The sequence below is a fragment of the Heptranchias perlo genome, chromosome 4 (assembly GCF_035084215.1).
Source record: "Heptranchias perlo isolate sHepPer1 chromosome 4, sHepPer1.hap1, whole genome shotgun sequence".
Taxonomy (NCBI): domain Eukaryota; kingdom Metazoa; phylum Chordata; class Chondrichthyes; order Hexanchiformes; family Hexanchidae; genus Heptranchias; species Heptranchias perlo.
The window spans coordinates 89,432,106-89,458,864 of record NC_090328.1 but is presented as its reverse complement, the minus strand read 5'-3'; the positions used below and the strand labels follow the sequence as shown (position 1 = coordinate 89,458,864).

Sequence of the window (26,759 nt, the reverse complement as noted above, 5' to 3'; positions counted from 1 at the left end):
TCTAAGGCCTTGACGTCCTTCCTAAAGTGTGGTGCCCAGAATTGAACACAATATTTCAGCTGAGGCCTAACCAGTTTTATAAAGGTTTAGCATAAATTTCTTGCTTTTGTACTCTATACCTTTTAATAAAGCCCAGGATCCCATATGCTTTTTTAACAGCCTTCTCAACTTATCCTGCCATCTTCAAAGATTTGTGTATGTACATCCCCAGGTCTCTGTTTCTGCACACCCTTCAAAATTGTACCATTTAGTTTATATAGCCTCTCCTCATTCTTCCTACCAAAATGCATCACTTCACACTTCAATCAATTTCATTTGCCATGTGTCCGCCCATTTCACCAGTCTGTCTGTCATCCTGAAGTCTGTTACTATCTTCCACATTGTTTACTACATTTCTGAGTTTAGTGTCATCTACAAACTTTGAAATTATATCTAAGTCCAGGTTTTTTTAAATCTCTCTCTCTCTCGCAATGGGGAATACCACTGTGTACTTCCCTCCAGGCTGAGAAATAACCATTCACCACCACTCTCTGCTTTCTGTTCCCGAGGCAATATTGTATCCATGCTGCCACGGTTCCTTTAATCCCATGGGTTTTAACTTTGCTAACCAATTCTATTATGTGGTACTTTAGCAAATGCCTTTTGGAAGTCCATATACACAACATCAACCACACTAGCCTCATCAACCCTTTCCTTTACTTCATCAAAGAATCAAGTTAGTCAAACACGTTTTTCCTTTAACAAATCCATGCTGACTTTCATTTATTAGCCCATACTTTTCCAAATACCAATTTATTTTGTCCCAGATTCTTGCCTCTAAAAGTTTCCCCACCATTGACGTTAGGCTGACTGGCGTGTAATTGCCAGGTTTATCCCTCTCTCCTTTTTTTGAACAGAGGTGTAACACTTGCAAACCTTCAGCCCTCCAGCACCCTCCCCTAACAAGGATTGGAAGATTGTGGCCAGAGCCTCCTGTAATTTCCACCGTTACTTCCCTCCGTAACCTAGCATACATCCCATCTGGACCAGGTAACTTTTCTACTTTGAGTACTGCCAATTTTCAAGTACCTCTTTTTTTTTTTGTTCATGGGATGTGGGTGTCGCTGGCAAGGCCAGCATTTATTGCCCTTGAGAAGGTGGTGGTGAGCTGCCTTCTTGAACCGCTGCAGTCCGTGTGGTGACGGTTCTCCCACAGTACTGTTAGGAAGGGAGTTCCAGGATTTTGACCCAGCGATGAAGGAACGGCGATATATTTCCAAATCGGGATGGTGTGTGACTTGGAGGGGAACGTGCAGGTGGTGTTGTTCCCATGTGCCTGCTGCGATTGTCCTTCGAGGTGGTAGAAGTCACGGGTTTGGGAGGTGCTGTCGAACAATCCTTGGTGAGTTGCTGCGGTGCATCCTGTGGATGGTACACACTGTAGGTACAGTGCGCTGGTGGTGAAGGGAGTGAATGTTTAGGGTGGTGGATGGGGTGCCAATCAAGCGGGCTGCTTTGTCCTGGATGGTGTTGAGCTTCTTGAGTGTTGTTGGAGCTGCACTCATCCAGGCAAGTGGAGAGTATTCCATCACACTCCTGACTTGTGCCTTGCAGATGGTGGAAAGGCTTTGTGGAGTTAGGAGGTGAGTCACTCGCTGTACAATACCCTGCCTCTGGCCTGCTCTTGTAGCCACAGTATTTATTTATGTGGCTGGTCCAGTTAAGTTTCTGGTCAATGGTGACCCCCAGGATGTTGATGGTGGGGGATTCGGCGATGGTAATGCTGTTGAATATCAAGGAGAGATGGTTAGACTCTCTCTTGTTGGAGATTGTCATTGCCTGGCACTTGTCTAGTGCGAATGTTACTTGCCATTTATCAGCCCAAGCCTGGATGTTGTCCAGATCTTGCTGCATGCGGGCATGGACTGCTTCATTATCTGAGGAGTTGCGAATGGAACTGAACACTATGCAATCATCAGCGAACATCCCCATTTCTGACCTTATGATGGAGGGAAGGTCATTGATGAAGCAGCTGAAGATGGTTGGGTCAAGGACACTACCCTGAGGAACTCCTGCAACAATGTCCTGGGGCTGAGATGATTGGCCTCCAACAACCACTACCATCTTCCTTTTGTGCTAGATATGACTCCAGCCACTGGAGAGTTTTCCCCCTGATACCCATTGACTTCAATTTTACTAGGGCTCCTTGGTGCCACACTCGGTCAAATGCTGCCTTGATGTCAAGGGTAGTCACACTTGCCTCACCTCTGGAATTCAGCTCTTTTGTCCATGTTTGGACCAAGGCTGTAATGAGGTCTGGAGCCAAGTGGTCCTGACAGAACCCAAACTGAGCATCGGTGAGCAGGTTATTGGTGCGTAAGTGCCGCTTGATAGCACTGTTGACGACACCTTCCATCACTTTGCTGATGATTGAGAGTAGACTGATGGGGCAGTAATTGGCCGGATTGGATTTGTCCTGCTTTTTGTGGACAGGACATACCTGGGCAATTTTCCACATTGTTGGGTAGATGCCAGTGTTGTAGCTGTCCTGATCCTATCCAATATCACTACTACCTCATCCTTTACTGCTACAATGGCAGCATCCTCTTCTCCAGTAAAAACGGATGCAAAGTATTCATTTAGTGCCTCTGCTATGCCCTCTGCCTCCGCAAGAAGACCTTTTTTTGTGGCTAATCAGTCCAGTGCTTCTTTTGACTACCCTTATATTATTTATATACATTTAAAACAATATTTGTATGATTCTGAATATACTTACATACTTATATATTGGTGATAATAGGCATGATTGTACACACATTGTTGAGGCTGTATGTGTGTTATGTACGTATGTCTTGCCTATGGCATGCACCTGTTTACAAGCCTTATTGCTTGCTGTCACTATGTTTGAATAATGCTTTTATGCCAACATGTGTATCTGAATATGGCTATGCAAACACCTATAATGGAAATTTTAAATATAAACAATTATTTGTCACAGTGTATTTGCAGGCTTCCCACCACTGGTGGTGCTATATTACCTCCCAATTCTCATCATCCATCTTCCCTTCTTTTGGGCTTCTTTAGTCTACTGCAGTTCCTTGGTCTGCTACATGGTATCTGGCTCCCTTCTCCTGCTCCAACCCTGACTCATTCTAGACTCCCTCCCCAGCTCTTCAAGCTGCTCTGGCCACCACTGCCGCAAACTTGATTACTAATGTCAGTGGTATTCGCTGCACTTTCTTTTAAAATGCTGGCATGTTGCCTCCCAAGCTTTACAGTATCCAAGCTTTGCATCCTTGGCCAGCCTCCCCTGCTCTCAGCCCCAACTCTTTTTGGCTTATAATTTTTCTTCAGTGGGGCTCCAACACTTATTGGCTGTCGACACAAGCATAGCATCCACCTCTTTGCAGATTAATGTCCCAGTGCCGAGTCAATTTTTTTTTTTTTATTCGTTCACAGGATGTGGGCGTCGCTGGTGAGGCCAGCATTTATTGCCCATCCCTAATTGCCCTCGAGAAGGTGGTGGTGAGCCGCTTTCTTGAACTGCTGCAGTCCGTGTGGTGACGGTTCTCCCACAGTGCTGTTAGGAAGGGAGTTCCAGGATTTTGACCCAGCGACAATGAAGGAACGGCGATATATTTCCAAGTCGGGATGGTGTGTGACTTGGAGGGGAACGTGCAGGTGGTGTTCCCATGCGCCTGCTGCCCTTGTCCTTCTAGGTGGTAGAGGTCGCGGGTTTGGGAGGTGCTGTCGAAGAAGCCTTGGCGAGTTGCTGCAGTGCATCCTGTGGATGGTGCACACTGCAGCCACAGTGCGCCGGTGGTGAAGGGAGTGAATGTTTAGGGTGGTGGATGGGGTGCCAATCAAGCGGGCTGCTTTATCTTGGATGGTGTCGAGCTTCTTGAGTGTTGTTGGAGCTGCACTCATCCAGGCAAGTGGAAAATATTCTCCATTGCCCCTCCAGCCTAGAGTCCTTCCGGCATGGACTCAATTTTTCTTTTGCTGGTGTCCCACAGTTTTCAGGCCCTCTACCTGGCCCAAATCTCTGTTTTTCCTTGGCCTGTGATCTGGCTTGTGGTAGGCAGATGATGGGTTCAAGAGGACTGGGAATAAGGAGCAAGAGGCAGGGAATGTGAATAGAGGGGCTGATGGCCAGCTGGGCATGGAATAGAGCTCAAGGGTCAGGTAATACAGAATGAAAAGATAGGGATGTGAAGGATAAGTAAATGGGGTGGATGGGGATGGCATACAATCACAGAGGAGGGGCCTGAGGGTATAAGAGATGGGAGAGGGGACGAGAGGTGCAGTAACAAGGCAACCACAGGTTAGGGTGCATACAGAGTGCAAGGTAGCAGTACAAAACAAAATAGGTCAGTGAGACAATAGCAATGAGCAAGTGGTGCTGAGTGAAATATGTAGTGGACAATGGATAGTAGAAAGGAGAGGGTGTAATAGAGAGGGGATGGTGCATAATGGGTAGTGGGGAGGGAGTGCACCAAGTCAAATACAGTAGAGGATGCAATGGGAGGGTGAAGCAAGTGAGATATAAAATGCAGGAGTGGATGTAAAGGCGATTCTCCGGTCTTACAAGCTGCATTTTCCCCCAATCCACAACCTAAAAATGCAACCAGCAGCTCCCTTCCCCACCAGATTGTTGGCTACCTCCCATTTCCTACTTGAAAACAAAAGAAAATCAGAAGACCAGAGATAAGCAAAGAAGGGGAACACAGATGAAAAGGAAAAGGAGATGCAGAACACAAGACACACAGAATAGGAACACAACAGACATGAGAGAAACCATATCCTCTGACTTCCCGCATGTAATGCCATGGGAAATCCACTAATTAAGCCAATTTATTTGGTAAAATTATGTGACCATTTCAAATGATGCTCACTTTCGAGCACATCAACGTCTAATAATAATTATGACCTTTTCAAATGTTTGTGTCGCTTTATAGCATGCTCATTTAACCAACAGTAATCACACGAGGCTTCTGTGAGTGTAGGTTTTCATGGTAGCGTTTTCAGTGTTATGATTAGTGCATGGTTACAATGTAAGTGAGGAATCTCATCTGCCATTGGTTCATGTTCTTCGTTGCTCAGTGGGTTGTGGTAACCAAGTGAGTAACCAGGAATGACACAATAACCAAGGGGGTTGAGGGAGCAGTTCTTCAACTACAAGAATGCCTTTCAAGAATGTGTTACCAAGGTCATAAACTGGGAGGGGATGATTCAATATTTCCTTCTCATTTATTAGATTATGTATGAGTGTGTATCACACGCATGCGGGCAACGGATTAGCAAAACATGTGTGTAGGACAACACTTAAATGACATTTTATGTCGTGAGCAACGCCATGGGCGATCAAATTGTAGTGCCCCTGTAATTATAGTTCAACCCTTTTATTGCTTCGTCCTTCCAATTTTTCAAGGGCTATTGAATAACAATAGCCTTGATCATTTTCCCTTATAAAACAACTTACAAATGGCTGCAATAACCTATTTACTGCCATCGCGCATTGAAATCAGCCCGAACGCACCGACGTTACTAATTCGTCAATTTAGAGTGTTTTCAGAGTCGTTAATTGTTAAGAGGAGCAAGATAACTCGTTTCCAATCGACTCGCCGATACCACATCCGTGTGTGTAAATGCAGTCAGTGTACAGGTATCATTGTACAGTAAGCATATTGCATTTATGCTAATTATTCAAATACGCACACATATTAAAGTATCTTTACGACAACCAAACGAAAACAACTTTCCAATGCAGAATGTCTCTGTAAATATCATCATCATTGTTCGATACTCAGCTGTAAATGTAAGAGCGTAGACATGCTTAAGTTCTTCCAGCGAATGGCTGTAGCAGCTCCCAAGTCCTTGGTTGAATGAGCTTCCACAAATCGGTCACCAATTACCCGCCCCCGCAGTCGAGCTGGGCTGAGCACAGACGCGCACACACAGCTCCAGTCACTGGCATAGATACAGCTACACTCACAACATAACACCAAGCACGAGTACACTCGAGTATACAGCAGTGATCCTAAAGTTAACAAAGTTACCAGAACCCCTCCCCCCTCCGCAAAAAAAAGAGAAAGGAAAAGCTTCTGTACGGCCAGAGTGAGATCCGCTGGGAAAACTCACTGGCGACACAGCCTCTGCTCCATCTTTGAACGCTGAATAACTTCACTGTGGAATATTCGCCTGGATCCAGAGATACTCTCTGTCATGAGGGTGTTTGCAGTGTGTTGTGCAAATCTTTTAACTACCCGGTAAGTGGCTCATTATTTGAACAAGATACAAACAAAAAACTAACTACATATCCGTGTGCAAATAACTGTAGTTGCTAGCGATTGAATGTTTTAGAATATATGTGAAATGCTACTGTCATAACTGTCATGATAGATATAATGGAGTTAGGTATCGCCATTACGTTTTTATTGTCGGTCTGTTCTGGATCTGAACTTGTCGAAACACGTAGGTGACAAGTAGTAGAAATATACTTTAATGAGCAGAAAACTTATTCGAAGGTGTACAAACATAAAATGGAGCGAATGTGACACTTTTTAACAGGCAAATTTACTTGTTAAAGGAGTTCTTATAAAGTTGATAGACATGGGACTAAAGTGAACGCCTGGTGATGGCTAATCTCGCGAAGAAACAACAAAACACTATGGAAGTTTTGTTTAAAAAAACATGTATTTTTAAGCAAATATCGACTTGCAGCGGTATATTTATGACAGGTGGAGTTCTCAGCCTGTAGGTGACTAAAGGGTTTGTGTCAAACATAAATTGTTTTTACAGAGGAGTATATAAAGGCTGAGCTTTGGCAGGGTTTCCTCACTTTTAGTTGCCATTATAAATTGGTAAAGTTAATTAGAGGCACTCTAAACCTGAAGCAGGGATAGAACTGAAAATAGGAAACGCGAAGTGCGGATCAAGCTGCCAGTGATTAGCCGCTCTGCTCTTTTCCTTCTGATAGAATTGCCTGAGAGGGATGTTGCCCTCATCCAAGCAACAGAAAATGTTCACAATTAAATCCCAAATCCACAAGATGCCCATAGATTAAATACTTTAATTGCAAAACGAGCATGCCCTTTGCGACTGTCTCCTGATGTTATGAGAAATCCTTCAAAGTATTGTCTGTTCTCCTTGGAATGAAGGCGTGTAACTGCGTTAGTGTGAAAAGTAATTTTCTTTCAGTGAGCACTTGTGTATAGCACCGCTTGCAAATTTACTAGGAAAGGTCAGTCTTCCCCTCCCCTTCCTTTTATGTCGCCAGTGTATAATGGTGTATGCATAACTTTTATTTATTTAATCTCTAAAGTAATTTACCGCATCGTAGCACTACTGGCATTTATACTAGTCTAACCTAAACAATAATAGCTGCAGATGGCTCTACCACGGATATTAACGTTGGGAAGTTTATTTTTTAAGCTTTGATTATAAATATCTCGTGACTTTTTTAAAATGCGGTGAATTATCTTTTCACTACAATGTCCAGCTGTGTGGACCCTGCGGTGGCTCGAGGGCTGTGTTGCCGGAGTTGCTGCTCGGAGAGGTGTTCGCTCGACCTGGTGCCGCCAGGTGCACAAAATCGCGCCTTTTTATATATAACTTTATACATTTACATAATTAACTTAGTTCTATCTAATTATTCTAATGGATGCCAAGTTCCCGTGTTTTCCTCTGATAGTGAAAATAATATTAAAATCTATGTTTTGTTTTGACTGCTGCGAGCCATTGTCATTCGTGTTGTGTTTTTTTAAAAATTCGTAATCGCTTTTTATTTTTTTTTAAATGCTTAGCTTATTTATGATTAGAGTGAATCTGTTTCTCTTTGCTGACAGGAGCATCCCCTCTCTCCCCGAATGCACCCGTTTGTCAGCTGCTTGCTATTAGTTTTTTTGTTTATTGTATGTGGTTTTCGTGAGGGGTCGACTTTTCAATGGAAACTTCATCACACGTTAGATCTGGTTTCTCAAACATCGACTCCGACAGCATCGCCCCTGGATTTTGCCCCAACAACATGGAGTGCGTCATCCTGGCTATAGTTTTTACTCTGTTACATTTTTGCTTCTCTGCCACAATTGATCGCTGACATTTGATCACTAATATTTGATCGAGCTCTTGCTTCAATTCTCTTTGGACAGAATTCACCCTCGGCTGTGGCACAAAATTCCGTTTTTCCTTGCTGACATTCTCACCAGCTCGAATCTTGTCTAAGTGTTTTACATGGAAACAGTAGGTGAACGTAACTCGGTCGTCTTCCTTTCCTCTTCCTCCTCCCCCCCCCCTTACGTGACACGCAGATTACCAATTATTTCTAGTACTGCCCGGTTACTCTGACACGGTTGATTCACATTTCACCTGTCAGCTAGTTTCTGGGATTCCATCACTTGGATTTGGTTTGGATTGAATTTTCTTCTCTAGTGCCTTTAACACATAGGGTAGAACGCCTAACTTCAATGTATTACCAGCATTCAACATAGTACACCTGTCAGTTTGTAATTTCTTTGGCTTCCTTTAAACAAACCTGACAGAAATGTCAGTGTTGCTGCACACAAAGATACACATTGCAAATTTTGGATTTATTGATCTGTGCTCTCCTTCCCAGTGACACAATACCGAATGTGGCGGTATTATCTGTAATTGCTAAACAATGATCCGTTCAAATATCTACATTCGGAACCAGTTCAACTCAATCCCTCTTGGAGATAATCTAGTGGACCTTGCGGGGGTGAGAAGAGGTTGTAAAATAAATAGACCCAATTTCTGAAGTATAACGGTAGGAATTTATGAATTAAGAGGACGGATTTGATATTTTGCAAAATCTACTGAGGCGAAGAGACGACATGTGGAGGCTTCCTTAAATTCTATTTCCAACGAATCGAAATAATTAGTATCAATATTAGACATTTTTCAGTTTCCCATTTTTCTGACCCGTTTTCTGATCCAAACTGATTTTCTACCGTCCTCATACCGTAGATTCCAGAAACATGGTGGTGTATTTGATCCACTCAAAGAATTAATCTAGTTTAGAAATGTTGAAAATCGCAACAGAAATCACATATATCCTGCAGTCAGCAGCTCTTCGCCTTTAATACGACATGTTGAATGTCAGCTCATGTTTTAAGCATAGAGCTGACACGAATAGCCAGGTCATTGCTTTTATGAATTCGGCTCCAACGCTGTGATGCAACAATATCGACAACCTCAATATCTGTGGAATTGCTTTAATATTTGTGTTCACTGAGCTAACATTTTTATCTTTGCCAAGCGTGGGAAACGTAAAAGAGGCCAAAGCGAGGTCTGACTTTTGATTGCTTTCAGTTGCTGTCTATAAAAACCACAAAAAAAGTTTTGACCCCTAACACTGTAATCGATAAACTATTCATTTATAGACATTAGTTGCATTAGATTGATGCTCACTATGTTGTAATTTCGTTTACATAGTGCAGTCCGAGTGCATGCACCGTTACTCACTTAAACTATTCACGTTAATTCCGGACAAAAATGCAAATAAAATTATTTAACACAAGTAAGTATGTGAAATTTTCAGAACCGAAAAGTCAAGATTATAGTATAACAAACATAGCAGCAATGGTTGTTCATCAGATTAGACCAATATTTGTATATATAATCATTTATGTTTATGTCCAGATAATAATCCTATATTTAGTAAATTTTGCTTTTTATCATTTTATCTATTTTGACAGGATATTCTCTGACTTGGTATGGATAATGTAGTGAACTCTCATTAACTCTTGCCGGATTGACAAAGTCTGTGGGTAATTTAAGTATATTTTATTGCTGACCCAATCGCTCTTAAACATGAATGGAAGACCCTGTAATATTAACCACCGGGGTGCGGGCACTCCTCAGGGGCCAGCCTTGATCAACGGACAACAGATTCCCCCCATCAGAATTCAGACAGATACACCATGCCCGTCTTCTAACAGCGCTACACCAAGTCCCGCTACTGGAATGCTCGCAAACAATATCCATACAAAACTGTCACTGAATGGCTGCCAGCATCCTACTGCAACACCTCAAAACAGCAGCATGCCCGAAAATGTCATCCATTTACCTGCTTTAAGTCCGAGAAGGCAAGTAGTAACAACACATACTTTTCAAGTACCCCAGCCGCCGGGTCATTCAACAGTCCTATTCTCAAAACCAAAACACACGGAGTTTGGAAGCATTTTTTCAAACAACAGTATAAAAGGTATGGATTTTGTTGTCTTTACTTGAACATCCATGTGTATATTAATCTGTACAGATAAAATCAGCTGACAAACACACACCAGAAGTCCAAGAATTTATCAGCTGAGAATTTTCAAAGTTTTTTTTTTGTTCTGTACAGAACATATTACTTTTCGAAATAGTCTCCTATTTCGTTTGCTGAGCAAAAGGTATTTGAATAAATGGATGATTGATTAATAACCAACTGACCTGTCCTGATCCACTGCTTTAAGCATGCCTTTGCATGTTGATGGTGATGTCAGCATTCTGTCAGTAAGTTAAAATATGCTTGGTTAAATAGTAAGTGACCCTTTCTAATCTATTACTGCCAGCTTTTTTAACCTTTTGCTTGGTAATTGTTGCACAGGACTCCTACAGCACATGTAGTGAATCAATAACCAGCATTTATAAATGTAATGCTTTATAATACATACTGTCTGTTATTCTCAGTTATTGAACTGCAAATTACCATTTGATGACTCACACTGATTCTAACGCAATCGTTAATCATTAAGTATATGCCATCAAACAAGGATTACATGGAGTATCCTGCAAAAACAGTACAATAAAGTTCCCTCTATATATTATAAAATAAAGAATACATGGGAATGATTTCAAGGAAGTAATTACATTTTGGGGTTACAATGGTGGTTACAAACTGTTATCTGTTAATGGGATGTCACCTGAATCCCTTCGTTCTTTCAGTTACTCGTTACTCTGTATCTGGACCTCTTCCCACTGTGATACATATTGATTTGAGATCTCAAAGTTAACATTTTGCACAATGATCATCCAGCTGACAATTTATTTGAGATATACTAACAGGGAATCACTATGTACATTGCTTTACATATCTATAGTACTTTATTAGATGTTCTTTAGAATAGTCAGGGTGTGAATATGAAAAAAAATACATCAGAATTCACTGTTTTTGAAAGTGTGTGATGCACTAAAATTATTCAGTAACACAACTCTGTAAAGCAGTCCTTGGAGGTTTTGTTAGCTGCTCACCAACACTTCTGTGCTTTGCACTTCAGTGACCATTCATCGTATTCTTAAGTCATTGGCATGATTTAATTGCAACATGATGATCCTTCACTGGTCTTCTACCCTAGTCTCTCAAGAGTAGAACCATAGAAAAGATACAGCACAGAAGGGGGCTATTCGGCCCATCATATCCACGCTGGCTCGAAGAACTACCAGGTGCCCATTCTAATCCCACCTTCCAGCACCCGGTCCGTAGCCCTGCAACTTACAGCACTTGAGGTGCAGGTCCAGGTACTTTTTAAGAGTTAAGGGTCCTTGCCCCTACCACCAATTCGGGCAGCAAATTCCATACACCCACCACCCTCTGGGTAAAAAAGTTTTCCTCATGTCCCCTCTAATCCTTCCGCCAATCAGCTTAAATGTATGTCCTCTAGTTCTTGAACTCTCCGCTAGGGGAAACAGGTACTTCCTGTCTACTCTATCTAGGCCCCTCAAAATTTTGTGCACCTCAATCAAGTCACCCCTCAGCCTCCTCTGCTCCAAGGAAAACAACCCCAACCTATCCAATCTCTCCTCGTAGCTGCAATTTTCAAGCCCTGGCAACATTCTTGTAAATCTTCTCTGCACTCTCTCCAGTTACGTCCTTCCTGTAGTGTGGTGACCAGAACTGCACACAATACTCCAGCTATGGCCTTAACATCAGTTTCCATTCTTAATGCTCTTTAATCCAGATTTCCCAGAGCTTACATTATCTCTAACCTACACAGCTTGGTCAGGTTTTGTTTTGTTCTGAATTTACGCTCATTAGAAAATGAGCTAATATTGCGAGGAATCATTTCTCTTTTGACTCTTGTTAGGAGGAGCCCTATACTGTATCCCTAGTTTGTTGGTTGAATCTGAACAGGAGCCTAGAGATAAAAGTAATAATGTTCTAACGCATAATGCCATTGACTCCTTTTAGGTTTCGTAGGGTGGGACAAAGTTGGATGGATTTTTAGATTCCGAAAGGAGCTTGCATTTAATTGAAAAGAAATTTAAATGGTCCAGAGAAATGCTTGCTATATTAGAACAGATAATTTTGTAACTGTCAATGTGCTTCATGTCACTAATGTTTGACATTCTCCCAAAGCAATTAGGCTATAGCTATACTACAGATATAAAAATAGAAATTTCACAATCAGTGCTCCCAAGGTACTCAAAGGCTGTAGTGGGACACTGTGCTGGTCCTATTGAACAATGGATCAATAAATGGTTTGATATGGCTGTCATTCTGGATCTTCTAATTTGGCCCCTAATTAATTGTATATGGTAAGCTCCTGCCTTTCCTTTGTGCTGCCCCGGGAGCTTGCGTGCACGAAAATTAGATTTTGGAGCACTGCAGTAGTGAAGTGTGCGATAGTTTCTATTTCCCCCATATTTCACTTCCTGATTAAAGCTATGGGTTTGGTTGTTAAAATGGAATTGAATGCACAGAATGAAAGTGAATGAACAGTTTTCCCTGTTAACAAGTGGAAAATCACAAGGTTTTGAATGCAATGAATTAAGACATTTTGCATTGTAATGTTGCGATTTTAGCAACTTTTAATACTTTGTATCACTTTGCATTTTGCACTGAAATAAAACCTACTTAGCTTTGAAATTTGTAAGATAGTGAGGTGTTATTTCAAACTTCAGTAGGTAGCAAAAGCAGTGGTGAGCAAATTACAGCTGAAGTCTTAAATATGATTTTCTCTAATGGCCTTCAACAAATATATCTTTTTAAAGAATTATTTTGAAATTCAAGTGAGTAAATCCTGTGAATTAAACTTCCGTTTCACAAGAAAAGATTTAAAGATTTACGCTCTCATCAATGGAGGTTTCCTAAAACACCAGGGCATATTTAAAGATAGCGCTGTTATATGTAGCAGGGTAAAATATAGTTACCAAAGAGGGCACTCAAAGACTAACCCAAGTTGTCCAAAATGCCTATCCTGGAGATAACTAATTGCTCTCTGAAAAATTCAGTGGACCATGTTGCAAATGTAACAGAAGATGGCAGAACTGAGGAAAGCTGTCAAAGTAATGGTACCCATTGGATTCCTATAGCAAATATGTGTCTCAAGTATACATGCCACAAAATGCGTTATATGAACAGTACTCTTACTGCTCACATCTCCAAAGCTGGTAGACAATCTTGTAGCCCTTTGAATACTTAGCATACATGGCCATAAAGTAGCATGGCACACATAGAGGGTACAAGTTATTCTTTGAATTGATGCACTGAAATCTTGGCAGGATTCCCTGTGCAAAGCACCGTTAACACATTCCGACTGCATGGGGCATGTTCAGTTACTGACACACAGCAGGGCTGCAGGATGGCCAGATGGGTGCTATAAATGATCCCCTGCATTTTGTGAAATGCAGTATAGCCACGTAATGTAACTGTTCAGTGGGGAAGAAATATTTTAACCTCCTCTGCCCAGTGGAAACGGGGCAGTAGGTGGAGTTAAAAGTCAAGGTGGCTGATTTGTTGCCCGTTCCTGCACTGCCACCATTTTACCTGGGCCTTCTGGGGTGCCCATCTAATTCAGGAGGGAGCCTCAATAATCTATGCAAATCAGGGTTCAATGATGTGTATATAGGACCCCAATGCAATTTTAATGACCTACTGGGCAGAGCATGCTCCATGGGCACTCTGCTCAGTAAACCCTGGTGATGAAGCGGCCTGAAAAGGTAAGTGTTAAAATTATTTTTGTTGTGCGAGGAGGAGCAGGTGTGTGGCTGCAGCTGTCCTTGCATTAAATGGCCCAACTCTGCAACTGTTCCCATGCTTATTCTGAGGCCTGTGGGAGCATTTCACTTCAATTATTGCCAGATAGGTGTGCCAAGGTCTACAGACATGTTTGGCATAATGGGTGCAGACAGTTTGGTTTTGTTGCCAGCTGATCTCCTTTGTATGCCTTCTGAGAGCATCAAGTATGGAAACCTATGTTAGACACACTTTGAAAGCAACCCCATATTTACAAAAAACTAATTAAAAAAAAAGTTATGTCCCTTTAAGAGCTCTCCTCTCCACTTATAATAATGCTTTTGGTCTTTAAAGCCCACTTTCCACGGGCAGATGTAATATTAGGCCCAAGAGCAATACCTTCATTTCCTTCATTGGTTTGCTTAATGAAGCTTCTGGAATTCTGTAAGAACTAGGGGTGCTGGCAGCTAATGCATATCAGAAAATGGTGCATTGGACATTATGAACAGGGCACATATGAGATTGGGAAGTACTGATTATCAGTCCCCACCAGCCCTGTTAGTGCCAGTGCAACGTTTCTTGCAATCAGAAAATCTACCCTATAGTCGCAGATCTGTAGAATGCAATCCTTGGTGAAGCAGATGAGAGTTATACTGCTGCAGGTAGCACTGATGTCACTGACAAAGTTCTGTGCATGTGTGCTCAGATGCATATACACAGCTCTGCTCTGTAGATGGGCAATTTATAATAGTAGAGAGTGGGTGGGAGTGTCTGCTTTCTTCTAACATGAAAATGATTGAAAAGTAAGTTTGTAAAGTTCACAGTGGATTCCTTTGGCACTTTCAAAATATAGTTCCATACTGAGCTGGAGTTATACCACACATCATGCAAAACCAAACCACTAACGCTTGTGGGTGTCTTACACCTTGCTGATTCAGTGCACTCAAAAATCATATTAATAACTTGACCTCGAGTTATAGTGCTACTTTTGTGTCAATTCATATCCAAAACCAACTTGAATCCATACACAAGTAGCAGTGTAACTGCACCTTCAATAATTGTGGTGATATTCCTAAAAGTTTATTGAAAGATAATTCTAGTTTCAGTACATATATAATTAAACTGTAGACAAAACCATGAATATATTTTGCCATGACCACCTGTCAATTTTATTCTTCCTCAGTGGTCACATATGTTTAGTCTCTATTGTTCTTATTTCTAATTGATTGCTTTTTGGATGTAATCCCTGTCTTTTTCTGTTTTGTAATTGGTTGTTTGCTAATTTCTTTATCTCTGTCACAATGCACAAAATGTTTTTGCTCTTTATTTAAAAAAATAATAATCTGTACAGCTACAGTGTACCAAAAAAGATTCTTACCAATCATAGCAGCAAAAAATTGTCCCAAATCACATTCCAGCTAAAAAGTTCTTCTGACAAATAATAGTCCAATGACAGATATGATAGCATAGTAGTTATTGTATTGGCCTAACAGCTTAGAAATTGAGTTCAAATCCCACCATGATAAATTATGAAACTGAACAACTTAATTGGTTCATTAATATCCTTTTGGAAAGGGAAACAGTCACTCCTATCTGGTCTGGGCTACATATGATTCCTCTATCACACCGAGTGATTGACTCTTAATGCTGTAAAGAAACCTAGTGAGCCGCTCAGTTGTAAGAAGGCCAAGAACGCTCAAGAAGAAGGCCACCACCGCCTTCTCGAGACAGCTAGGGCAATAACTGTGGCCCAGCCAGTGTCATCCATATCCTGAGAACTAATTTCAAAACAAAGGCTAGTCACCCATCCTACTATATACACCAAAAAAATAAAATTTATAATGTAATAATCATCCCATCTTCCATTCACTCTAACCACCTCCCCCAACCACATTAGTTCATGTTGGGCCTCAAGAACATTTCCGACCTTAAGTATAGCATCCTCTTCAAGTTCATGGCCTAGCCAGCTCAACTTGGTTTCCTGAGACCCAGTGAGCAGGATCAACTTCCACATATTTTCTAATGACACCCAGCTCCAACTCTCCACCTCTCCACCATTTTGACCCACAACCACATATGTGCTATCAGACAGCATGTCTGTAATTAAGTCATGGATGAAACATAATTTCCTCCAATTGAACTCAGGAAGACCAAATCCATTGTTTTCATCCCCTCACCAGCCTTCCATCCTCCACCCTGAATAAACTACAAGTCATCCAAAACTCCACTGTCTGCATCCTATCCCACACTTAGCCACCACTCATCCCCATCTTTTGACTTTCCTTATTCCCCAAAATCAAATTTTACTTCCTTATTGTCATCTAAAAGACCTCCACTGTCTCACCCCTCTTAATTCTGCAATATTCTCCGGCCTTGCATCCTCCCCTGTCTCCTCTGGTCCTCTGACTCTGGCCTTCTGTGCATTGTCCGTTCTGCTCCACTTTTGTGGCAGACCCATCAGTCATCCCGGCTCTGTTTTTGGTAAATCTCTCTTCCTAAATCCCTCCTCCTTTTTTAAAAACACTCTCAAAACCCATATCTTTGACCAAGATTTTGGTTACTGCACCTAACTCTCCCACAGCTGCTCAGTGTCCATTCCTTTCTTCCTCTATGAAGTACCTGGGGACATTTTTCTACAATTTTTGGATATTGATGAGTGAGCGGAAGAACAAAGATATACACAGTGCAATTCAACTTTGCCTCTGTCTCCTAGCAATGCCCCAAGTACACTTGTGCCAGGCCTTCTACTTTTCCAATTATTCTCTTCCCTCACCCCAGGCCCAGGCAGGTCCAAGACATTGCCACCCCACCCCACCCCTTCCACTTCAGAAAGACCCACTACTTTGCCGATTAAATCTCTCCCCTTCCTTATATTTAGTAAAAAAAAATGGAAAATTTGATTGCTGTAATTAAAAAATTAAGAGTTGTAATTGCACTTTATGCAAATAATGGAGAGAGGGTAATTTATTTTCTTAACTATGAATTTGCTTCACTGTAATTTTTTAAAACATTTTATTTTGGTGCAGAAGTGTTATTGTACTTAGAGCCAATAAGAAGAACCTTAAAAGTACCATACACAAACTGACTTTAAAATTAAGTATACACCTTAAAAATAATTTACATGGATTTGTGTTAGACTGTATACCCTTCTATGTCATTTACCTGTCATTATCATATCATGGGATTGAAAGGCAAGTCTCAACACCTACAGGATATTTGCTCTTGTTAACTATTTACCTGTTTTCCCTGCAGTACATTGTGCATGTGGATAGAATCCAGTTTACATAAGCACAAATGTTCAACATTCATTCAAGGATAAGATTATTTATTCTGTGAGCATCAATCGGACTTTTACTGTCCTTCATAGTGATATTTCCAACCAATAGAATGAACAGCAATGAGGCACACAATGATTGGTCTACACTATATGTGGCATTCTGGTACAATTTGAAATATGAGCTCAGAAATTTCCTTAGGATAAACAAAATACTATAGTGGGATGTGGTGTACAATTAAAGTTCTTTCATTCTGATAAAATTCCTTCATAACTTATGCCTGTGACAAAGAAGCAAAAAGACTAGTGGCACATTGTAACTAGACCATTGTCTCATATTTGGTGATTGTAAACAATTTTACAACACCAAGTTATAGTCCAGCAATTTTATTTTAAATTCACAAGCTTTCGGAGGCTTCCTCCTTCGTCAGGTGAACGATGTCACATCGTTCACCTGACGAAGGAGGAAGCCTCCGAAAGCTTGTGAATTTAAAATAAAATTGCTGGACTATAACTTGGTGTTGTAAAATTGTTTACAATTGTCAACCCCAGTCCATCACCGGCATCTCCACATCATATTTGGTGGTCAGAGAAGTGATGATTTATTTGAAGAGGTTTATATTTCTGCCATGACTATTTTAGTTGTCTTTAAGCAAGCCTTCTGCTGTTTTACTGAAGGTACCTTTCATCAGTTCCTGAACTAATTTCATCCTTTCTCCTCCCTCCAAACTAACATTGTGTCCTCTTACCCCATTCTTCTCCCTGCTGCTCTCCAATATCTTTTGCCTATCTCTCCTTCCCACATCAGCTAACCCGTCTCAGCTGTCCTGCCACATTTTCTCCACAGCTTCACATAGACATAAGAAATAGGAGTAGGTCATATGGCCCCTTGAGCCTGCTCCGCCATTCATTAACGTCATGGCTGATCTTCGATCTCCACTCCACTTTTCCGTCTGATCCCCATATCCCTTGATTCCCTTAAGTGTCCAAAAATCTATCAATCTCAGTCTTGAATATACTCAACGACGGAGCATCCACAGCCCTCTGGGGTAGAGAATTCCAAAGATTCACAATCCTCCTGAGTGAAGAAATTCCTCCCATCTCAGTCCTAAATGTCCTACCCCTTATCCTGAGACACTGTCTTGTGGTTCAAGAAGGCGGCTCACTACCACCTTCTCAAGGGCAATTAGGGATGGGCAATAAATGCTGGCCTCGCCAGCGACGCCCACATCCCATGAACGAATAATATAAAAAAGTTCTAGACTCTCCAGCCAGTGGAAACATCTTCTCAGCATCTACCCTGTCAAGTATTCTTAGAATCATATATGTTCCAATGAGATCAACACTCATTCTTCTAAACTCCAGAGAGCATAGGCCCATTCTACTCAATCTTTCCTCATAGGACAACCCTCTCATCCCAGGAATCAATCTAGTGAACCTTAGTTGCACCACTGCTAAGGCAAGTATATCCTTCCTTTAGGTAAGGAGACCAAAACTGCGCGCACTACTCCAGGTGTGGTCTCACCAAAGCCCCTGTACAGTTGCAGCAAGACTTCCTTGCTCTTGTATTCCAGCCCCCTTGCAATAAAGGCCTATTTGCCTTCCTAATTGCTTGCTGTACCTGTGTTAACTTTCTGTGTTTCGTGTACAAGGATGCTCAAATCTCTCTGAACACCAGCATTTAATAGTTTCTCACCAATTAAAAATATTCTATTTTTTTTCTATTTTTCTTACCAAAGTCAATAACTTCACATTTCCCCACATTATTCTCCATCTGCCACCTCCTTGCCCACACACTTAACCTGTCTATATCCCTTTGCAGACTCTTTGCATCCTCCTCACAGCTTACTTTCCCACCTAGCTTTGTATCATCAGCAAACTTGGATACATTACACTCGGTCCCTTCATCTAATATAGATTGTAAATAGTTCAGGCCCAAGCACCAATCCCTGCGGCACCCCATTATTTACAACCTGCCAACCCAAAAATGACCCGTTTATTCCCACTGTCTGTTTTCTGTCCGTTAACCAATCCTCAATCCATGCTAATATATTACCCCCAATCCCATGAACCCTAATGTTGTGTAACAACCTCTTATGTGGCATCTTATCGAATGCCTTTTGAAAATATATTGCATCCACTGGTTCCCCCTTATCTATCCTGCTAGTTACACCCTCATAAAACTCTAATAGATTTTTTCAGAGTATCCCTCTTATCAGCCTTTGCATTTAGTTCTTACCTATCTCATATCAAAGGGTGTATCACATCTCAGAGCTCGACCTTATAACTGCTTCTCAGCTCAGGCCCCAGTTACATTAGAACAACTGCTCAGAGGAAGGAACAGTACTCGTGTAGATGTAGTCTGATAAGTATGTCATTGTTAGTGATAAATTAGCCAAGGATGCCATGGGAACATACTTTTTTAATAATATTGAAAATAAAAAAGTTCCTTTCATTATTTGTAATTTTACATGGGATTTGCTACTTGAAATACACCCTTCCATCAAGACAAATTAAATTAATTTTTTTTTATTCGTTCATGGGATGTGGGCATCACTGGCGAGGCCAGCATTTATTGCCCATCCCTAATTGCCCTCGAGAAGGTGATGGTGAGCCGCCTTCTTGAACCGCTGCAGTCCGTGTGGTGAAGGTTCTCCCACACTGCTGTTAGGAAGGGAGTTCCAGGATTTTGACTCAGCGACGATGAAGGAACGGCGATATATTTCCAAGTCGGGATGGTGTGTGTCTTGGAGGGGGAACATGCAGGTGGTGGTGTTCTCATGCGCCTGCTGCTCTTGTCCTTCTAGGTGGTAGAGGTTGCGGGTTTGGGAGGTGCTGTCAAAGAAGCCTTGGCGAGTTGCTGCAGTGCGTCCTGTGGATGGTACACACTGCAGCCACAGTGTGCCGATGGTGAAGGGAGTGAATGTTTAGGGTGGTGGATGGGGTGCCAATCAAGTGGGCTGCTTTGTCCTGGATGGTGTCGAGCTTCTTGAGTGTTGTTGGAGCTGTACTCATCCAGGCAAGTGGAGAGTATTCCATCACACTCCTGACTTGTGCCTTGTAGATGGTGGAAAGGCTTTGGGGAATCAGGAGGTGACTCACTCGCCACAGAATACCCAGCCTCTGACCTGCTCGTGTAGCCACAGTATTTATATTGCTGGTCCAGTTAAGTTTCTGGTCAACGGTGACCCACAGGATGTTGATGGTGGGGGATTCGGCGATAGTAATGCGTTGAATGTCAAGGGGAGGTGGTTAGACTCTCTTGTTGGAGATGGTCATTGCCTGGCACTTGTGTGGCACGAATGTTACTTGCCACTTATCAGCCCAAGCCTGGATGTTGTCCAGGTCTTGCTGCATGCGGGCACAGACTGCTTCATTATCTGAGGGGTTGCAAATGGATCTGAACACTGTGCAATCATCAGCGAACATCCCTGTTTCTGACCTTATGATGGAGGGAAGGTCATTGATGAAGCAGCTGAAGATGGTTATCCCATTAGTTACAATATTTTCTCATTTAGTTTAATGTAGAATGGATCATGTGCATGCATTTGAAAAGACCTGCATTATATATGATGGGCCTGAGGTCGAAGGAATTTTCCACCACTGTGGTTTGTCCTTTCTACTGCTATTCTGATAGCTCAGATAACAAGAGATACATAATTGGTTAAGGGATATGAGAATAAGCTTGTTTGACTGATTTTCCAATCAACTTCCATACATTTAAAGTATCTCTTCCCTGCTCTGAACCAGAAAGCCTGGCTGCCATTGTGGACTCACTTTGTGTGTATTCATGGCATACACCCATGCCGTACTAATAATATTTTATGGATGTACAGGACATGGATACTGCTGGTGGAATAGATTCCACCAGCAGTCCATCTTTTACACATTTTCCTAATCCAAATGGTAAAGTACATCATCTATCAATTAAGACTATTAAATTAACAGAGTTCCTGCAAGGGATTCTATCATTCAATTACAAAACTCTTCTTTAACTCTTTACATATGTGTTATTCTACATTAAGATATCATATTACCATAAACCTATTGGTGTTCCAAAAGCTTGGAGAGTCTCTACCTTCTAAACCAAATGGGATACAATACAGTGGAAGTCCTGGATTAATTTGTGTGTATGTTGTTTTGCACTTGAAGCAGTAGATTGGATATCCGGGTGTACTGCAGTAGTTATTTACATAAATACCATACAGCAGGAACAAAAGATATGATGTTGAACACCTTGACTTCCTCACTGTTTTCAGCAAATAGTAAGGAAAGAATGAAAGGATTCACTTTTATATAGTGCTTTTCATGTCCTCTGGGCATCCCAAATGCTTCGCAGCCAATGAATTACTTTTGAAATATGGTCACTGTTGTTTTGTAGACAAATATAGTGGCCAATTTGCACGCAACTAGGTCCCACATACAGCAATAAGATAATGACCAGGTTATCTGTTTCTGGTGTTTGAGGGGTGAATATTGGCCTGAAACAAAGTGGATTCATTAGTTTTTTTGAAATAGTGCTATGGGATTTTTTACATCTTTGTTTAACGTTTCATCCGAAAGACAGCATGCCTAACCATGCAGGACTCCTTCAGTACTGCGCTGAAGCATCAACCTGGATTATGGGGGCTTAAAATATTCTAATCTAACTCAGAAGTGAGAGTTACACCACTGAGCCAAACAGCCACTGATTTTGTTGTATTTAGTTGAGCCTCACAGGAGTGTAAATGTATAGACTTTTTGCATGAAGTATCTGCCTCACTAATCTAATCTACCAGTTTTCCTGGACAATTGATTTATTTAAATTCTGAGTCCATTGATTCATATTTTAAAAAATTGTTTGTGTGGTGCCACAGGTGAAATTTCTGGTGCATATTCTGAAAATATGATTTGGGAGTCACATCACTGTTGTAACTTTTGACGCATTTTGATTTGTTAATTGCATATATTTCCTGTAAGGTTTTAATTTCCATTCCTGAATATACTCAACTATCTGACATTTTGAGTTGTTTTTAAATGACTTGAGTGCATGGCACTTTTATTGAATTTCTATGCCTAATCTGTGAGTCAGTATCGGGAATAAGCCCCATGCAATGCAACAAATATTATTTATCTTTGCTATCAGTCAGAAGCCTGTTTGATGGGTAAAGATGAGATCATTAATAGACACTTTTGATAATGGGGAACTCTAGCATGTTGAAAACCCGCAATTATAATTAAGTTCTGAGATATGCATTTCAAATAACTATGAAGAAGCCAAGAGTGGCTGTTGGGCCAGGAATTGCTCCCGAAGTAACGGAGGAGCTCAACAGCACTCTGTTTTTAGTGATGAATTGAATGAGCAAGTTCCTGCGTTTGGACATGCCCAATAAAACGCAGAAATCATGAACTTGCTCCTAGTGGTTCGCCAGCAATATGACAACTTCAAATTAAAGGGCCATTGCACTCTGCAATCAGGGAAATCATTGAAAAAGTGCCAACTTGCTTACCTGCCCAACTGGAAAGTAACTAATTATGCCACCAAACAGGTACACTTAAAAATACAGTTCTAAGCTAAGTTTTAATAGCGTGGTTAGTCTTAATTTTTAGTTGTTTGGCAGTCATTAACTTTTAAAAATGTGGAGTCTCATAACTCCTTATTTTAATTTTTGGTCATTAAAAAAAAATTTTTTCCATTTCTCTTGTCTCTTTAATTCAATTTTTTTATATTAAAACAAAATTAAAATGTTTATTTACAATGACATACAGAATACTAACTTTAAATGAATGAAGTCTGCTTGAGCAATGCAGCCTGAATCTCTGGGCGTGACTTCTCTTCCTGACAGATTTTGTGGGCGTGTCTTCTCACAGAATTTTCCAGCCGCGCGGCAACTCACACTGCGCAGAGGCTGGGTTGATGGTGCACATTTTGTTTAAAGTTCAAATTCAAGCAATTCGACGCCATAGAGCCACAGTAAGTATTTTTGTTAATTAAATTCGCAGGAGCTACAGTGAGCATTGCTTCGTTGCTCTGTGATTTCTGGCCCGTTATATATTAAATTAAATGTGTACTCTCTTTCTTTCTTATGATTTTCCAGAATTAATTCTTCAAGTTTAAGGAGATATTATCCATTTTGTTAACCTATATAGGCATCTGTAGGATAAATGGCACTTGAAACAAAATACAATCGTTTGTTATCAAAACATAACTACACAGCATTTTTTTTTACCTAAAAAAGACACTGCAATGCATGGGGCTTATTCGTGATGCTGACTCACAGATTAGGCATGGAAATTCAAAAAAAGTGCCCTGCACTTGTCATTTAAAAAAAACTAAAAATACCAGATAGTTGAGTATCCTTAGTAATGGAAAGCAATATTGAAACCTTACAAGAAATGTATGCAATTAACAAATCAAAATATCATTTCAAATAAGTTACAGCAGTGATGTGAATCTCAAATCATATTTTCAGAATATGCACCAGAAATTTCACATGTGGCAGGCACCACATACTCATAGATTATTATTTATAACTTTTGTGCCTTATACTTCATAAAAGTAATTTTAATCAATTATTTTTTATTTAGGATATAACGTCACTTCATCAGGGCTTAATTCTGGTATTTTTATTGTGGTAGAAGTGCATGCATGTCACATTTCATAGTACAAAAATATTTTTACACAATAGAAAGCATTTTGCTTATTCTATACCAGTTCTTCCCTACTTACTGTTGCGTATTCATTTTGTGGTGCATCATAAAGAAATGTGCAGCTTGTCGAACTGTCTTGTATTTAATCCAGTTCGTATCAAAATGAATTTAGTTTACTAATCCTCAGTTAGATTACCCTCCAGCTGCTCAGTGACTGATTTAACTCTGTCTTGTGGAACCATTAAGGAAGAAGCCAGACCATAGTCAAGCACTAAACACTATTGGTCACAAATCACAACTTAAAATTCAAAGCAAAATACTACTGATGCTGGAAATCTGAAATAAAATAGAAAATGCAGGAAATACTCAGCAGTTCAAGCAGCATCTGCGGAGAGAGAAACAGAGTTAACGTTTCAGGTTGATTATCTATCGACAGAACTGGAAAATGTAAAGATTTAACAGTTTTTAAGCAAGCACTGAACTTGGGAAAGGGCGGGAGGGGGTGATGGTTGGCAGGGCATTGGAGAAGAAGGGGAGGAAAGAACAAAAGGGAAGGTCTGAGAGAGGATGGAGGGCAGGAGTGATTAAATGACAAAAGGGATGATGGTGCAAGGCAAAGGGGGTAGCAATGGACCAAGTAAAGAAACAAAAGATGGGTCTAGAGGAACTGTTAATGGCAACAGCAGAACCATTACCAGCACCAGCTGTTCGGGGGAAAAAAATGGGAGCAGTGGTTATGTGATGTTACTGAAATCAATGTTGAGTTCGGAAGTTGTAAAATGCCTAGTCGAAAGGTGAGGTGCTGTTTCTCGAGCTTCCATTGTTGGAACAGTTTAGGAGACCGAGGACCAAGAGGTCAGCATAGGAGTGTGGCTGAGAATTAAAATGGCAAATAACTGGAAGCTCAGGGTCACACTTGCGGACTGAACGGAGGTGTTCAAAGTGATCACCCGATCTGTATTTGGTCTCTCCAATGTAGAGGAAGACCTCATCGTGAGCAGTGAATACGATATACTAATTTGACAGATACAAGTAATTTGCTGTTTCACCTGGAGGGAGTGTTTGGGGCTCTGGATGGTGGGACGGGAGGAGGTGAAAGGGCAGGTGTAGCATCTCCTGCGCTAGCATGGGAAGATGCTGTGGGAAAGGAAGTGGGTGTTGGAGATGATGGAAGAGTGGAGTAGGTTGTCGTGGATTGAATGATCCCTTCAGAATGCTGGGAGGGGAATGTGTGTTTGGTGGTGGCGTTGCACTGGAGGTGGCGGAAATGGTGGAGGATGATCCGTTGAATGTGGAGGCTGGTGGGGTGGAAGGTGAGGGCAAGGGGGGAGCTCTATCGTGGCTCTGGGAGGGAGGGAAAGGGGTGAAGGCAGAAGTGTGGGAAATGGGCCAGGCACGGTCGAGGGCACTATCAACCACAGTGGAGAGGAATCCTCGGTTGAAGAAAAAGGAAGACATAGCGGAAACACTGGTATGGAAGGTGGCATCGTCAGAACAGATGCAATGGAGAAACTGGGAGAATGGAATAAAGTTCTTACAGAAATTGGGGTGGGAAGAAGTGTAATCAAGGTAGCTGTGGGAGTCGGTCGGCTTGTAGATATAGATTGACTGCCTTTCCCCAGAAACGGAGATAGAGAAGTTGGGGAAGGGAAGAGTCGAAATGGACCATGTGAAGGTGAGGGAGGGGTGGAAATTGGGAGTAACGTTGATGAAATTATCCAGTTCAGGGCAAAAGCAGGAAGCTGCTCCGATAGTCATCAGTGTACCGTAAGAGGCGAGGGAGGGGACCTGAGTAGGACTGGAACAAAGAATGTTCCACATATCCCACAAAAAGGCAGGCATAGCTGGAACCCATACGGGTTCCCATAGCAACACATTTTATTTAGAGGAAGAAACAGAGTTAAAGTTTCAGATTGAAGTTGTTTTATTTGGAGGAAGTGAGTGGAGTCAAAGGAAAAGTTCTTCAATGTAAGAAGTTCAGCCAGGTGGAGGAGGGTGGTGGTGGATGGGGACTGGTTGGGCCTCCATTCAAGGAAGAAGTGGAGGCCCCGCAGGCCTCCTGGTGGAGGATGGAGGTTTAGAGGGACTGGACGTCCATGGTGAAAAGGAAACGGTTAGGGCCTGGAAACTGGTTAAAGTAGCAGAGGGTGTCGGAAGAGTCGTGGATGTGGGTCGAAAGAGACTGGACAAGGAGAAAAAGTAGAGATGAGATGAGATAGGAAGAAATAAGTTCTGTGGGGCAAGAACAGGCTGAAATGATAGGTCCACCAGGGCAGTCCTCTTTGTGGATCTTGAAGAAGGTAGAAGCAGGGTTGGAGGTCTATAAGGTTGGAGGGTGGGGGTAGGGGGGGGCCGGAGGGGAGGGGAGGGAGAAAGGGGAGAGATCTCCAGAGGAGATGAGGTCAGTGGCAGTCTGGGAAACTATGTTCAGTGGTGGGATCATGGCCCAGGGACAGGTAGGAAGAGGTGTCGGAGAGTTGGCATTCAACCTCCCCAAGGTATAACCTGTTCGTCAAACAACAACAGCGCCATCCTTGTCAACAGGTTTAATGACAATGTCAGGGTTGGACCTGAGAGAACAGAGTGCTGCAAGCTCAGAGGGAGGTAGGTTGGAGTGAGTGAGGGGAGTAGAGAAATTGAGACAGCTGACATTACAGCAGCAATTCCCATTGAAAAGATCAAGAGAAGGTAAGAGGCCAGAGGGAGGAGTCCAGGTGGATCAAGAATTCTGACCCTGTGCTTCCAATCGCTTTACATTTTAATTCTCCGCCCCATTCTCACTCTGTCCTCGCCTCCTATACTGTTTCGATTGAGGTCAATGGAAGCTTGAGAAACAGAACCTCGTCTTTCGATTAGGCACTTTACAACCTTCTGGACTCAACATTGATTTCAATAACTTCAGATAATAAACATTGCTCC

General features: G+C 41.6%; 1 protein-coding gene and 1 long non-coding RNA gene across 2 annotated transcripts in view; one reads left to right on the top strand and one right to left on the bottom strand.

Annotated features, from left to right (window-relative positions):
- Positions 1–10,320, bottom strand: part of LOC137321096 (uncharacterized) — a 50,872-nt gene extending 40,552 nt beyond the window's left edge. Inside the window, exon 1 of the long non-coding RNA XR_010962710.1 lies at positions 10,067–10,320. This is a non-coding gene — a long non-coding RNA (uncharacterized lncRNA). The remainder of the gene's footprint in view (positions 1–10,066) is intronic.
- Positions 5,923–26,759, top strand: part of glis3 (GLIS family zinc finger 3) — a 554,300-nt gene continuing 533,463 nt past the window's right edge. The window contains exons 1-2 of the mRNA XM_067983286.1: positions 5,923–6,248; positions 9,696–10,204. Coding sequence (XP_067839387.1) covers positions 9,811–10,204 — 394 coding nt within the window. The 5' untranslated portion in view covers positions 5,923–6,248; positions 9,696–9,810. The remainder of the gene's footprint in view (positions 6,249–9,695; positions 10,205–26,759) is intronic.